The sequence below is a fragment of the Heptranchias perlo genome, chromosome 1, assembly GCF_035084215.1.
Source record: "Heptranchias perlo isolate sHepPer1 chromosome 1, sHepPer1.hap1, whole genome shotgun sequence".
Classification (NCBI taxonomy): domain Eukaryota; kingdom Metazoa; phylum Chordata; class Chondrichthyes; order Hexanchiformes; family Hexanchidae; genus Heptranchias; species Heptranchias perlo.
Window position 1 is genome coordinate 133,655,406 of NC_090325.1, and position 17,002 is coordinate 133,672,407.

Sequence of the window (17,002 nt, forward strand, 5' to 3'; positions counted from 1 at the left end):
CTGTGGTGTTGATACAGGAGTGCAACAATGTTATTGGTTTGTGTTAGAAACGCCAGGAGGGATTTTACCCACCTCCTTGGCTCTATAGTCTTCACATAAACTGCATCTGTGCTATCTCCATTTATCCATCAACAGGTATCATAAGGATCACCCCAAAGCTGTAACCCACACCCCAGTGTTTAGATAAAACACGAACAAGAAATTGAACGGTCAGGTCGTGTTTTAATAAAAAAGCGGTTTCAATTTATTTTCAACATGACAACGAATACGTCAACGTCTCAACGCCTGTACTTTCCAGGTCAAATAAAATACTACAGTTGTGTCAATTAACCCTTATTTTAAGAACCTGGCAATATTTGAAATGTTATTGTATCAATGGAATCAATGTATAGAATTTGAAACAAATTTTAGGGTACTTAAATCAGCTTAATTGGGACTTTGTTTTAAATAATTCTATTTTTTCCTGCTGGTCTTGCCAATCATAACGCAGGCTCTGGAGTAGCCGGAGTGAGACTGGGGTGCGTGCGAGTGTATTCCATGCTGCCCTCGAAATGGGGTCACACTGCAGGTGGTCGGAAATGTGCAGCTGCAGTCGAGTGAGCCTGCGAAATGGTTAGCCGGGGTAGCAGGAGTTCGACTCTGCTTGTAATTAATTAAAACAACTAAATGTTTTATTTAGCAAATCATTCATGGTACAATTACAATAATAGCAATTCCAGCACCAGCAATGACAATTAAATCCTACAGTAAAATGTTAATGGTTATTATTTAAGATAAGTGTAGAGGGTGCCAGGAATTCATAGCAGGCCAATTAGCATCCGCGAGAGAGAGGTCAGCGTTCTTGAGTGTGACCGTACAGCAGGATTGACCAGTTCTGATGGCACATCCTAATGTTGGGAAATGGTTTTATTTCGAGGGGTAATCGACGGTCGGGCGTTTTCTATTCGTAATTCAATTTTCGACATTCTTTGTATTATGATTTTAAAACTATTTTGAAAAGATTGCGCGATGATTATATTGAAAACTCCCCAAAAAGTGGCATTATATCAATAATCACACCGAGTATAATAATGCGCACAACGAGAAACTGGAACTTTATTGCATTGATATATGATGCCGCACTTTGCCTGGTCCGATATACATTTCCCACATTATAATGTGCTTTTTTGTCACCGTCAATACACTTATGGCTCACTGATTACAGTTAAGCAGTAAGAACGCTTCTCATTTCACAAAGTGGCCAGTGGATTTGCGATGTTTTGTACATTTATATCAAGCATTTACAAATCCACGTACTACATCTGTGCCTCCTTGGTGGAATAAGCAATATGTTAGGGGCAAATGAACTTAGTCTCAGTTCAGACGACCTTCAAGATGATTTGACTTTCGTGACTTAGCGGGGAAGCATAGAACACTACTGACGTTAAAACAAAATACTATTCACATACGTTGTGTTAAAAAAAAAGAAAACGCAGCGGGGGACCAGTTAAATGCTCCATATTATTTCACTCACGAAGAAAGTCCTTGCAATTTACTCCTGAGCTTGGGTCACTCTAAAGTTACCAGACTGTGACTTGGCCCGTTGGTGCACCGAGTGTCTCCGGAATCAGAGTTTAACGTGCATGGTAGTAGTTTATCAAAACCGCATTATCATTCCATCCAGCAACTTTAACAATATTTATATATATATAAATAAAACACTAAGCCCTGATCACCGCGGCTGCCAGTTGGGCTCGCGCCCGTGCCTGGAACGCGGCGGGCCCCCGCTCACGCGCATGTCGCGCGCGCTCGCCTGCCTTCAACTGACGGCGCTCGAGACAGTCGCGTGCGGAGGGAGAGGAGCTGGAGGGTGCACAGAGCACGCAGTTGCAGCGGAAAGCAAGGTGAATGTGATCCATTCTCGCCCCAACATTCACAATTTTTTTTTCCCGAACAGTATTTTTTTTTTAAAAAAAACTTGCTTTCGTACGTCGGGGTTTTTTTTTTCTGTACTGAATGCAGCGTTTCTTTTTCTCTATCTCTTGCAGATGATAAAGGTCCTGATATGTGTTGTTGCTGTAGCCTTTCTGCAAATAGAAGGCAGACAACGAGCGACATCGGACAGCGGCAATTTTCTGGATGATAAACAATGGCTGACTACTATCTCGCAGTATGATAAGGAACCCGGGCACTGGAACAAATTTCGAGACGTATGTACCTGTTTTAGTGCTGTTTAAGGTTGTAAACGGAGCTTCATGCCCGTTTTGCCTGTGATTGTAGCAGGAGTGTGTGAGATGCTCAGAGCGCCCGTTTGGCGTTGTGACTGAGACGGAGCTCCTGAACTCTGGGCAATCCGTGCACTGCGCTAACTGTTCCCATCACCTGGCATTTCTGTCGTCAAACTCCAAACAGTTAGGGTGAAATATCCATCTGATTTATGCTGCGTTGATTACGTTTCTTGTATTTAGCGTTTCCTTCTACAATAATCACATTGGAAACTAATTTTGCCAAATATCGAAATCAGACAGGTTTAGGAACTGGTACTGTTATTCAGTTACACTGACCTCCGACTGCAAATACATATCTATCAATGTACATTAAAAGCCCGGGACTGATATGTTATGAAAGCTTTCTGAACGTATTGTGCGTTAGGAGCGGGGTCTCCTCATTCTGAGCAGATACGCGAGGTGTTCAAAAACAGATGGAAAAATTGGGATCGCATATTTCGGCAAATACCCTACTTGACCTGGTCGGACCAAGACCGTTTAATATTCCCAGTGCACAGCACTACTTGACCGTAACATCTTTGTTGATCTCAATCGATTGGCTTGTTTCACTTGTTTGGACGGTCTGTAATCAGTTTTCTGTCGACATTCCGATTGAAAAAAACAGATGCATTATACTGGGATGAATATATCTGTACCGAAGTAACTGAATTAAGTGGCATAATGTTTTTCGCTCGTGTGCGTTGGCAGGAGGGCGTCCAAAGAAATTCAGCTACAGTGTGATGATCGGACTAAACACATAAACCATTTCCACAGGGATAGGTGTAATTTTTTTGCAGATTAATAACGAGTCAATGGAAACCAGTAAACATTAGAAACGAGACACGTGAGACAGAGATGAGCAACAGCCTCAGGCTAAATGGCACTTGTTTTTGAAGGGCACTGGTGGACAAAAAGAAATTGCATTATTTTCTTAGGTGTAACATATAACTTGGGTGTATAATCACGTCCACCCGCTTGCAGGTACAATATACCTGTTATTTATGTTGGTGCACTTAATGACCCACATACAGAATAAGCACAAAACCAACTAGGGACCTGATCCAAGACCACCTACATTGATAGAGAGATAAATTAGGTGTGCATGTTGTGTTTTACGTTGTGTCCATTGTGATACATGGCTTGGTTCTAGTGACTAAATATATTGACATATCTAGCAGGAAATGCCATGATAGACGTTTTCTTGGACAAAAAAAAGTTTTTTCAAGACTATAGAATTCTACAGGGCTATGCTTACCCTGAATGGTAACATTATTTATAAGCCAAAAACATTGATTAATAACTCTTTAATAGTCAGTTTTAAATGCCCATTTGTTATATATGTCAAATATCCAGATACACCAAGACTGAGAAACAATGGTAAAAATAAACTATAAAACAAAAGCAAAATACTGCAGATGCTGGAAATCTGAAATGAAAACAAGAAAATGCTGGAAACACTCAGCAGGTTAGGCAGCATCTGTGGAGAGAGGAAGAGTTAATGTATCAGGTTGATGATCTTTCATCAGAACTGAAAAAAGGTAAAAATAAACTAACTAGAATTTAAAATAATGTGATTTTTAAAACAAAAGACAATTGATAAAATTATACAGTAACAGAAGGTACAATTCCTCCTAGTCATATAATGTTTCAGTATCACCATTGATTTTTTTTCTTTTAAGTCCATTATTAAAATGTGAGTAGATGTACATTTTTATATACATGTATTACTATAACAAAATAATCATTTTTTTTTAGAAAACAGAATGTGCCATTTCATCCAAACAAGACCATGGGGGTAATTTTCAACTTTGTCACCTTGTGGAGCAGAATGGATCACCTGCTCTATTTTCATCCCATTGAAATCAATAGGATGAAAATTGGATGGATTCTACAATGGGTGGGCGATCCGCTCCTCCACATTACCGCCAATGAGGCACAAGTTGAAAATTATCCCCATCTCTTTTTCACAAATCAAATCCATCTAGTGGCCTTCTCACCATATCACTCAGTCCCTTCTCCAAAATGGCAACCAATTGTCTCAATATCATTTATAACATTTGTGTCAATTGCCTTCCTTGGTTAACATTATTCCACAACTCTATTATTCTCGGTGAAAAAGTTTTGATTGACTTCTCTTACTCCTAACTTAATTTTTAACTTGTGTCACCTGGCATTTAAACCTTTAACCATAGTAAGAATTTACCTGGATGAATTTCCATTCCCTTCGTAATCTGGAAAACATATGTTAAATTACCTCTTCTCCAAAGAAAAATAGCACAACTTCCTTAACTTTACCTCAATTTAATGTTGCAGAGGCACATCATCAGTGCCTCACCTAGAATTTTGTCTGTGTGTTCGCGCGAGCAGGGAATCGGTGTTGCTGTTGGCGGCAGCTTGAGTCACGGGTGAGCAGGATGGAGCCGACTAGTGGGGCTGTGCTCCACATCGTGGTAGTGGGATGCCACAAGAAGGGCTGTCACATGATCAGCAAGCCAGCTTGGAGCAGGAGCTGGGGTTGGAGAGAGCCTGGGCTGCGAGAGTAAAGAGAGGGATGGAGGCTTACGGTGTGCATATCAGGAAGAATGTGTTCAAGGAAAGTAGCTGGCTTTACCAAAGTAATTATTGGCTTCATCTTCTCTATCTGTTTTCTGGTTCTCCTCTTACTCTTTTCTTTCACCTTGTTTTCTTCTTGTCAAAGTTTGCTATGGACAAAAAAAAATGCTTTGCACTTATGTTCAGGGCTCATTGCTATGGTAACATGCTAGTTTGGTTAGGCATGTGTAGCTGTGCCTTACCTGCCAAAATGGTCACCAGCTGCCACTGCTTTGTTGATTGGCTCTCTACCCTCTCAAGAGCGATAATATCCTTCCTATGATTCAGTGACCAGAATTCCACTCAATACTTCAGGCGGAATCTGACTAGTGTCTTATGCCACAACAGTACAAACTTTTTAGATTTGTATTTTATCCTTCTGTGAATGCAATACCATGCCTTACATACTGCAACGAACAAGATACTGGCAGTGTCATAGATTTATGCACTCTAAAATCCTAGATTTCTTTCTTGATCAGCATACAGTGCCAAAGACCCATTCAATACATACTGGCCCGGTAAATCTGCGGGCCGTGATTCCAGCAGCATCCTCTAGCACTGACCTTACCAGAGTTTGTGGGGTAGGGGAAGAGCACAATGTGGCTGACAGGCATCCATATCTCCATAGGTGCATCTTGGTGCCTGCTTCACCCACCACCCCCTCCCCTGAGACTGCATTCGGCCCAAATATAAGGGGGCCAATTCTATACATTTTTAAAATTTACCTAATTTTCAGGGTTCCCTGGCCTGGTTCTACCCCTCCCTCCCAGTGGAACCTACTTCTGCCCTTCCGGTATCGCTCAGCATACTGGCCTCTAATACTACACTGAGTGCCTCAGAGGATGGGGAAGTGGGAAGCCTGAACATAGGGAGTCTCTCCTCTATGTCTTACCCATTTTGACATGACTGTCCTTGTAAGGGGAAAGCAGAGGTTCTGCTCCTTGTGCACCTATAGGGATTTCCTAACTAAGGCTGGGACCCAGTATATCTGGTTCCTGACCTTTTTCCAAATGGTTCCACCAGATTCCCATTGGAATTATGGAGGAAACCCACTTTCCCTTTTAGCGCCTTGCTCCTATATGAACTATTTTACAATTGTGCAAATTGTTAACCATGGCTCAGTGGTAGTACTCTTGCCTCTCAGTTAACAGGTTATGGGTTCAAGCCCCACTTCAGGCCCTTGAGCACATAATCTAAGCTGATACTTCAGCGCAGTACTGAGGGAGTGCTGCATTGTCAGGTGCCATTTTTCGATAAGAATTGAAACCAGAGGCCCATCTGCCCTTTCAAGTGGGCATAAATGATCCCAGAGCACTATTCGAAGAAGAGCAGGGGAGTTCTCCCTGTTGTTCCGGCTAACATTTATCCCTCAATCAACATCACTAAAACAGATTATCTGGTCATTATCACATTGTTGTTTGTGGGACCATGCTGTAAACAAATTGGCTGCTGTGTTTCCTACATTACAACAGTGACTACACTTCAAAAATATACTTAATTGGCTGTAAAGTGCTTTGGGACATCCTGAACTTGTGAAAGGCACTATATAAAAGCAAGTCCTTCCTTTTATTGAAATGTATCTGCTACTTACAGGTCCACCTACCTAAAAGATTTAAGTTCCTCTGAACCTGGTTACATTATACCCCATTGTTTGCTTCCTATTTTGGTAATATAGAATCATAGAAATTTACTGCACAGAAGGAGGCCATTTGGCCCATCATGTCTGTGTTGGCTGAAAAAGAGCTATCCAGCCTAATCCCACTTTCCAGCTCTTGGTCCATAGCCTTGTAGGTTACGGCACTTCATGTGCATAACCAAGTACTTATTAAATGTGATGAGGGTTTCTGCCTCCCGCCCTTTCAGGCAGTGATTTCCAGACCTCCACCACCCGCTGGGTGAAAAAATTTCTCCTCAACTCCCCTCTAATCCTTCTACCATTTACTTTAAATCTATGCCCCCTGGTTATTGATCTCTCTGCTAAGGGAAATAGGTCCTTCCTATCCACTCTTTCTAGACCCCTCATAATTTTATACAACTCAATTAAATCTCCCCTCAGCCTCCCCTATTCCAAAGAAAACAACCCCAGCCTATCCAATCTTTCTTCATAGTTAAAATTTTCCAGTTCTGGCAACATCCTCGTAAATCTCCTTTGTACCCTCTCTAGTGCAATCACATCTTTCCTGTAACGTGGAGACCAGAACTCTAGCTTTGCAGTACTCTAGCTGTGGCCTAACTAGAGTTTTATACAGTTCGAGCATAACCTCCCTGCTCTTATATTCTGTTTCTCAGCTAATAAAGGAAAGTATCCTGTATGCCTTCTTAACCACCTTGTCTACCTGTCCTGCTACCTCCAGGTATGTGTGGACATGCACTCCAAGGTCCCTCCTCAGTACATTTCTACACTTCTCAGTTTCCTACCATTTATTGTGTATTCCCTTACCTTGTTTGCCCTCCCCAAATACATTACCTCACTTCTCCGGATTGAATTCCATTTGCCACTTTTCTGCCCACCTGACCAGTCGATTAATGTCTTCCTGCAGCTTACAGCTTTCTTCCTCACTGTCCACCACTCGGCCAATTTTTATATCATCTGCAAACTTCTTATTCATGCCCCCTACATTTAAGTATAAATCATTGATATATACCACTAAAAGCAAGGGACCTAGTACTGAGCCCTGCAGAACCCTGCTGGAAACAGCCCTCCAGTCAGAAAAACACTCGTCGACCGTTACCCTTTGCTTCCTATCACTGAGCCAATTTTGGATCCAACTTGCCACTTTCCCTTGGATTCCATGGGCTTTTACTTCTCTGACCAGTCTTCCCTGTTGGACCTTGTCAAAAGCCCTGCTAAAATCCATGTAGACTACATCAAACGCGCTATCCTCATCAACCCTCCTTGTTGCCTCCTCAAAAAATTCAATTTAGTTAGTCAGACACGACCTTTCCTTACCAAATCCATGCTGACTGTCCTTGATTAATCCATGCCTTACTACAGCATCTGCAACCCTAGATCATTTGTCAGTCTATTTACCTATCTGTCTATAAAGCTTCAACCTATTTTTTTGCTGCCATGATAGGTCCCCATTTTTTTCTCTCTTTTTCAATCCTCCACCTCAGGCAATTTACCCAGTGTGCTTGCTTTGCTACCTCCCTGGCATGACCCAATCTCCTCCTTGCCCACAAAACCCCACCTTGATTGCTCTGGCTCTGCTCTGCTCTCTTCCATGCCAACTCCAACGCTCTGGTTCAATTCCATTCCATGCCTCCCATCCACCTTGCTCCATCTTTGCTCCCTTTTAATAGTTGTAGGAGTAGCTTCACTCCACACACCTCTCCTCTGCTCCATGCACCCTCCCTTTGCATTCTTGATCTATGCTCTGCTCTCCAAAATAAAGGCACACTGGGATGTTGTTGCAGATCAGAAGCATAATTTTTTAGGCAGGAGGACAGTGTTTCTCAATGTTGGTACTATTAGATCAGCTGACTTGCCAAGTACTGTACCTACTACTAAAAATTAAAAGTGCATCAGCTGGTTCAGTGCTCAGAAAATCAACTTATCTGGTAGTCCTGATGCTGACTAAACCCATGTATCCTCTTAAAACATGAGCTGCCAGTCTACAGTAGTATCTTGCTTTGTCCTTGACTCAGATGCAGGCAATGTTTTCCTATCCCACAAACACAAAGCGTAGCAAAAGATTCCCTCTCTCCCCCTTCTAGCTATTGTCCTTGTGCCCTTCTCTGTTCCCTCGCTGCTGCTGCATCAGAATCGCTGGCCTTTGTTCTAATTCCTCCCCAATCCAAGGTTGAGCCCTACTGCACTCCCTCCCCCTTCGAAGTTCTAGATAACATCTTCTTGCTTGGCTCATATCTCCCCTCTGGCCATGTATATTTTGTCTCTCTTCTTGCTTCATGAACTATGTAAAAGGTGGAAATTCAGTAAATCAGAAAAGGAAAACATGATAGAAACATATAGGTACAGTGAGAAATATACAGGATAGAGCTGGGACCAAAAGAAAGGACAGACTTAGGGCGAGAGTAAGAAAAAGTAGGAGACAATTGAGGTATAGACCCAATAAAAAGAGAAAGTGTGTCAGTGCCATAGTGGGGGGGGGGGGGGGAGGGGAGGAGAGAGAGAGAGAGAGAGACTGGAAAACAAACAAAAGATACAAGAATAATACAGAAATAATTGAAGTGTTGGAGTGAAACAGGGACACAATTTTTGTCTTTATTTTTCTGTGAGTAATGTCTGGGAAATCACTTAAGAGTATATTAAAAATAGCAAGGGTTGTGAGGCATGCCACTCAAACCCTCTTGTGAGAAAAATTAACATTTATGGCTATCTTTTTCTTGATTTTAAGCTAATTTTCTATCTATTATATATATATATATATATAATCTTGTGTCTGTGTATCCTTTCTGTTTAGCACTTCCTATAACGTCTTCTGTTATGTTTTTGTGTTGTGTCTTTTCTGTCACTGTCACATTTTCTCCATCACACAATGTCCATCAAGATTTTCTGCCATATTTTTCTGTTTTGCTGTTGATAATAGTTGTCACCTGAATCCTGCATTACTTGATCTCCATTGTAGGTGGTGCTGTTCCCTATTTACCTTTTGAAACCTCCTATGTCTGTTTCCTGCTTCAGCGACACTGGGGGGACCAGTTTGAGGCAATCAAGTAGATTTTGGAGTTTTAAACTTTGTTATATTTAATTTTTAAAAATATTTTTAACACGTTCCTGCTTGGTCCCACCACCACCAGGGCAGCCACCAGTTCTTCACCCCCGTCTGTTTCTGCCACCACTGGTGTGTTTCCACTACTGTTCTTGGGCCTTTTCTTCTTTGATCCTGGATGCAGATGCCCCTCATCCCCGACTAATGATTGAGCCTCGGTTCTCATACCTCCTCCCTCAGGTTCAAGCTGACGCATGCCCCCGCTTCATATTTGGGCCTAGGCCTGCTGAACCTCCCCTAGTCTGTCTTCTGATCGTTGCCTGAAATCATGCTGACTTTTAACAAGTTTTGTTTTTTGTAAGTGTTCACCCACTAGATCTCTTAAAATCATTGCAAAGGTTTTCCGAACCATAGATGTTAATTTGTTTTTTGATCCACAGTTTTGACATCTTGCTTGATCCTTTTTTAAATAACTAGCGAATCTCCTGTGCCTTTGCTCACAGATAATGGGAGGATTCCCTGTTTTATAATCTTTTCAACACAGAGCAGAGGCTGGATTTGGAGTGGGAGGGGTCACTGATTTATTTTTTTAAATTCTGGAGCAGGAAATCAATTTTTAAGATTAATGGGACTGTATTGCAAAGCTAGAGGGAGGAGTAATTCTTTTTGCAGGTGTTAGGGCATCTGGGAACAGGGGCCATAGTAACAGTAGGGAAGTGATTATTCTTTTATACAGCAGCACCACAACAGTATTTCTGTTTTAAATGAAAAGTTCTCTCCCTCACAAAAGTGCTAGCAGGTCACAAGTGGAGCAGTTGTTCAGGAAAAACAAAGTTCCCAAACAGCAGTATGTATTTGAATATTCCTCTCTAAATCTCTACAAATATAAGTTGGATGCTTATGTCTCAAACTTTCAATAATAAAAACGAGCTTATAGCTAAGTAGCAACTTGTAACCTTCACCAGAGCACAAGTTTACATGGCATTCACCTCAAGAAAGGCTACAGGAAATGACTTGCACTACAGTCAGAAATTATTGTGACAGCTAAAATGTGACACAAGTACTATAGGCAGCACAGGAAAAGGATTACATGCAAATGTTACAGGGTAAATGTGGACACACTTAACAAGGCAAAAGTCCATAGCAAAGGAGGTCATCACAGACATACTGGGCTTGATTTTAAAAGAAATCTGCATGTGCCTTGGGGGCAGGGCAATTAAAGCTGGCGGGATGATATTTAAACCACTAAATCAAGTACTTAAAGTACTTGAAATGTCCATGAATCCAATTAACAATGAAGGCAAGCGATTTTAACGCTGCCTCTACGTGTTCTTGTGCTGTGTGAAACACGGCATTGGAAAGTAGTCGGGTTTCAGCCGGCAAACATTTGGACATTTAAATCCCTGTTTGACAGATGGGGATAAAAGGTCAGTTATTGCAGCAGGGCACTCAATTCTGTCAGGCAAACCTTTGGCTGGAAGATCTTTGTGTTTTGACTGAAAATTCTTGGTTTCCACTCAGAATTGTCCTGTTTGCACATATTTACCAGCTTTTCGGACCCCCTCAAACTGACGCCATCAGGATGGGAGGGGCGCAATGGCTGCACTCACCAGTACATCCGAGGGTGAAGAACATCACCATCCTCGCCAGGCACAGCGTGCTCGTCTGCCACTTGCAGCTCCACAACACAGTGCTGCGCCACAGGCACCTGCACAACAGCGGGACCGACGTCGCCTGAGGCACTACCCTCATCAGAGGGTCTACAGACCGAGGCTCAGCTTCCTGGGCCTCTCTGAGGAGCAGTGTGTACAGAGGCTGAGAGTAAGTCGCCATGTGGTCGCAGACATCTGCAGCTTTCTTCATGCTGAGCTGCTCCCGGCTGGGCCTGGCAGCATCTCAATACCCGTCGCTGTTAAAGTGACCACTGCCCTCAAATTCTTCACCTCCGGATCATTCTAGGCTTTGCGGGCACTGGTTGAGAGAGGGGGCAGTGGGGTGAAGTGGGACACTTTGAGTGGCATCCCCACTTCCATGTCCTCTTTCACCATCATCCCTCTCCTGGACCAGGCCCACATCACTCCTACCACCCTGCTGGAGAACAGTTTGGACGACATGTATGATGCCTTGTAAGCCCAGTTGTAAAGTTTCTGCCTGTCTGTTTAAGGTGGCAGAATGTTGTTCACCATGAGTCCGAATGGCTGTTGTCAGGGCCTGAATGGACTCATTTGTGGAGCTGTGCTTGAAGCTTAATGGAGGCTAGCCTTCTCTCCATTGCAGACATTCCACAGTTGCCTCCGACACTATCTCAGACAGTTCCTCACGTCCCTGTGACACTGTCTCTGAGATTCCTTCACATACCTGTGTCACCATTCCACTAATGCAGGAGTTGGACTCCTCCATCCTCTGCGCTATTGTGGAGAGTGCGCATGGCACCTGTTTCATTACCTCACAAATGTGCTGCTGTCCCTCAATCATTTGCCTTTTAAAGGATGGCCCGCGGTATCCAGCTAAGCAGAGCCTGGAGAGGAGTGCGCCCACCGACGCGGACTCTCCACAGCTGCCCCTGCCGCCAGTGTCTGCTCGAGCTCAATTGTGCGTGGTGACTCACCAAGTGCCAACCCAACTAGCTGACTACTAGGACCCACTGAGATGTGAGTATCTGCGCCGGTGGATGGGTCACTAAGATGTGACGGTGCACAAAGAGGCCGGGAGCTCCTCTGAGGAATCATGTTCTCCCTTCAATCCAGTCGTTGAATGGCCTGTAAGAAAACAGGGCCTCCTCCTCCGCCTCTGTGAGGACCACTATTTGTTGTGGCCCCCCTCCAGCCCTCACCACCTTGCATGTATTTTGCGCTCTCTTCTCCTAGAAGGGGAGAAAGTACAGATGTGAGTGAGGGTGAAGTGGTCAGCCGATGGATGCATTGCTTTGGGTGAGGCTGACCATGAAATCAGAGGGTGCATCAGAGGGTGAGTATCAGACAGAGACATCACATTGGATCAGGATTGGGGTGAGTGGCAGTGGTGGGTTCACACATGGGGAGGTGAGGAAGTGCTCAGGAAGTGAAGGTAAGTTGAGGATCCTTGGGTGTGAGGAATGATGTGATGGAGTAGTCTTGGCAGTGCAGAATAATTTGTAAGGTGGGAGGGGGGTAGTGATGTGCAACACAGAATGCAGGAGAATCAGTAAATGTACCCACTTTTGCTGACCTAGTTAGATCATTGTAATGCTTCCTGCACTGGACCCAAGTGCGGAATATGTTGCTCCTGCTCGTGACCGCCTCTGTCACCTTGAGCCAGGTCGTCTTGGTGGCAGAGGCAGGGTGCTTCCTCCTATCGGCCGGGTAAAATGGTTCCCTCCTCCTCACCCCGGAGCAGCCTTACCCCTGTGCTGCTCCATTGTGTCTTCTTGCTCCTTGCTCCAGCAAAATGTGTTGGAGCAATGGCCCTTTAAATCTAGACACTCCAGCCGACAGCCTGTCATGCGAGTGTGCAGTTCGCCCGCTGCACAGCTTTTGAACGGCAAACCAGGAAACAAGATTAGTGGCCACCAATTAAGTCGCATTTGCGTGGGGAACGGTAAGTTTTTATTATTCGCATTTGCCGCGCCCCCGTTGATGCCCCCACTCTTCCCCCCCCCCCCCCCCCCCTCTGCTGCCATCCCGTCGCCTTATTAAAATCGTGTCCACTGAGTTTAATATCATTAGATAGATGGAGTTATGTTAGTCACTTTTCAGTCCTCAAGAATTTTTCCTGAATTGATTCTTTATATCTGTATTTGAGAAAGTAATTAATAACCTCATCCTACCTGAGGGCACTTTTGTGTCTTTACTTAATTAGATTGTAGGTAGGGAGCAATGTATAGCTGCAGTCTATCCAATTTATCACTTTAAATTGCAGTGTTGAAAGCATGGTAGGTGGGCTACAATTTTTGAAGTTACTCTAAAATATTTTCAACCGATATTTTATATCACTGATCATTGATAGTAGAATCAGAATATTAATGATTCTACTTGCCATCAATGCATTTTTGGGGCAAAATAATTTCAATCCAATCTGCTTCCCCAGGTAGGTTGTTAAAGAAAAGAAAATTGTTTTAAGTAATAGATTCTGGTATCTTGCCATGCCCTCGCTCCCATACCCTCGGATCATCCTCCTGACACTACATAGTGCCCTAACTCCCCAGGACTGTTACTCACCTCCTGCCTATTTCCTCTGTATCCTAGGCTTTAGAAAAAGTCAAAGTTAAAATTAACTACCATGGTTAAAATGAACATTCAACAGTAATCAAAGCGACTGATTTTCAGTTTCCACATAAATATGCATATAATCATGGGATTTGAGCTTGAATTATCATTCGCATTCCTATAAATAGGCCCACAGTGGAAACTACGCCTATTCTCCGCAATCTTGGGTCCTTTTTTTTTTATATTCGTTCACGGGATGTGGGCGTCGCTGGCTGTAATTGGCTAGGTAGAAAATGGGTGAACAAGTGCTAGATATGGGTTAACTCCATTTTCTGACCCTTTCTGCCAGAATTTCCCTGAAATTTGCTGAAAAGGATTGCTGAATTTCTGGGCTATTATTTATTAAATATATTACATCTATATAATATATTAAAAGTCTTGCATATAGCACACACTTCCTGCAGCACTTTCCTATCACTTTTTCTGCCATACTTTTTTATCTCACATTTCTGTCGTACATTGTTTGGCTCAATGTAAAACGGCAGTAAAGCACAACTGAAGAGGTAGGGAATATACAAATCCAAAGTGAGGAAAGTGGCTAGAAAGTTACCAATAAGAAAATATTGAATACCTATAATCCAACCAACCTGGATGACCAGTCAGGAGAACCTATGAATAAATGAAAGGAGAAGGTGATTGAATCAAATTGCTGAAAGAAAATCTAAGTCTTTTCATCACCATTATTTTTCTCAATAACTAAAATCTTGGATGTACGAAGTAAGATTTTGTAAGTAGAAACCTTTCACAATAACATTATTAAATTTACACATAGAATTATCTTTTAATACCTTCAGTAAGATTTTTCCTTCAAGGCCTCAGCCTATCTTTAAAAACCTGAGCTTGCAGTCAATCACTTTCCTACAGTTTTCTGTCTGTGCCTAAAATCCCTGGATGCTGCAGGTTAAGCATGTGCAGAGTGCAGAATGTTTAACCTTGCATCAGGATGATTCTGTCACTATACAATGCAAAAACTGTCTTCCTTTATCCTGTAACAGATTTTCTGAGATACTTTATTTTTCCAAATTATATGAAAATGAGTTGGGGAATAAATTTTAATAGCTTTATTCATGTAATCCTTTGTTTATAAAGTACTTTGGGATATCCTAAGGACTTGATAAAGTACTATATGAATGCACATTTTTGCATTCTTTATAAGTTTTCACATTCAAGCTATTATCAAGTTTTTAACTTTTATTTCAGAGAGTGCCTGTATGCCAACATCTGTCTTTTAAGCCTGTATTCTTACAGTATTGTAGAAAACTGTGAAGTAATTGATTTTTTTAATGTAAAAATCTGGTAAAAGAAAATACATTCATATTTTTCAGTACATGCAACCTCGGAACATAGGAACTGCTGGATGAAAAAAGACCACGGTCCATCTAGTTTGCCTTCTACCATCCTGGTAGTTGCATGATGTGATAATGGAGTTGTTGACTATTCATAGAAATTAATCTCCATCAATTAGTCTACAACAGACCCAGACATGACGTGAGGAAAACCTCAGTGGTGGGGAGCTTTGTGAACCATAGGTCCAAACTCACCTGTTGCTCCCAAGCATGTTATATTTACCTGAAATTACTCATATACTATATCCCAAATGTTATTCTCTGAAAGAAATCCATCTAATTTGCATTTGAATGAATCAACGCTGACTACTTCCACCATCTCCCTAGGGAGCCTGTTCTGTAGATTGACCACTCACTAACTGAAATATTTTTTCTGCAGTTTAGTTTTGAATTTATTTCCCTTTAACTGCAGGCCAAGTCCTCTGGTTCTACTGTTCTGGACAAGGTGAAATAGCTTGTCATGGTCTAAATTATTTAGTTCTTTTAAAATCCTAAAATCTGCAATCACATCATATCTCAACCTCTTTTCCACTGTGAACATGCCCAATTTATATATTTGCTCCGCATAATTCAATCCCTCCATCCCCTTAATCATTCTAGTTGCTCTCTTCTGTATTCTTTCAATTGATGCAATATTCTTTCTATACTGCAGTGACCAGAACTGTACATAATATTCTAAGTGCGGCTGCACCAATGATTTATAAATTGGCAGGATTATCTTGCTATTTCAGCTCAATATTGACCTTTTTAATACATCCCAACATCTAATTTGCTTTCTTCACTGCCACTGAGCATTTTTGCGATAGCTTTAGTTTATTGTCAATCAGCACCCCCAGATCTCTTTCATTTTCCATGCACGTTATTTTCTTTTCATTTTACTAATAATCCCTTCCTGGATTTTTTTGTCCCCTTGTGAAGCACATTGCATTTCTCTACATTGAATTTCATTTGCCACCAATTTGCCCAATTCCCAAGTATATTCAAAAACTGCTGTAGCTTATCCTGCTCAGCTTTGAAGTTCATCACCTCCATTAGCTTTGTATCATCTGAAAATTTGGCCACTATGCTTGTAACTCCCAGCTCCAGATCATTTATGAGTATATTAAACAAAAGAGGTCCCAAAACAGACCCTTGTGGGGCCCCACTGGTGATATTCTCCCAGGCTGATGGCAACCACTGTTCCGCCACCCTCTGGGTTCTATTGGTCAACTAATTATGTATCCATTGTAAAATATTCCACTGATTCCCACTTTCTTCATTTTCAGTACCAACCTTTACAGAGGTACAAATGCCAAACTGTGTCTTTGCTCTTTCTTTAATTATTTTAATTGCTTTTCCAAAATATGTGAAAACAAAGTGAACTTAAGAAGCTTTAAGTTTCACATGAAAGCTATTAACTTATATTTATTTCCGAAAGATAATCTAGCTGAGACAGAAAAGCACTTGATGAGAGCATGTGTTCTGTTTTGTTCTGGAATTCTTAAATATAAACAGTTACGATTTACTTAAATCTTGTTATATACAGCTTCAGTTGTTAAGAGGAGCACTAATTAATTATTTTTAAAATTCTTCACCAGTTACATGCACTCTTCTTCCAATTCCAGACCCCAGCCCCTAAGTAGAAGCAAAGTACTTTTGAATATTTTATCAGGTAATTTTTGATGTGCTAGGGGTCGTATCTATATACAATTTACATTTGTCACAGTAGCCATGTGTTTATTTACTGCCGGCTTCTGAAAATACTACTAAATTCATCAATCAAGGAAGAACTTACTTCACTATCTCTTTTTCAAATTCTTCTTCTCCCCATCCTCCCCCCACCTCCAGCAGTGCTGCAAAACCCCCATATTCACCTCTGAGTGCTCCCAAACTCAAGGACCCCACTCCACTCCTGTCAAAAC

The 17,002-nt window shown here is 42.0% G+C and overlaps 1 protein-coding gene across 3 annotated transcripts in view; it reads left to right on the forward strand.

Moving 5' to 3' along the window:
• The first annotated feature begins 1,569 nt into the window (after positions 1-1,569).
• spock3 (SPARC (osteonectin), cwcv and kazal like domains proteoglycan 3) overlaps positions 1,570-17,002 on the forward strand; it is a 565,624-nt gene continuing 550,191 nt past the window's right edge. For 2 of the 3 annotated variants that reach the window (XM_067991135.1, XM_067991152.1), the window contains exons 1-2: positions 1,761-1,883; positions 2,028-2,189. In XM_067991135.1, coding sequence (XP_067847236.1) covers positions 1,776-1,883; positions 2,028-2,189 — 270 coding nt within the window. In that variant the 5' untranslated portion in view covers positions 1,761-1,775. Of the gene's footprint in view, positions 1,626-1,760; positions 1,884-2,027; positions 2,190-17,002 lie in introns of those variants that run through there. The other variant, XM_067991144.1, reaches the window with a different exon arrangement.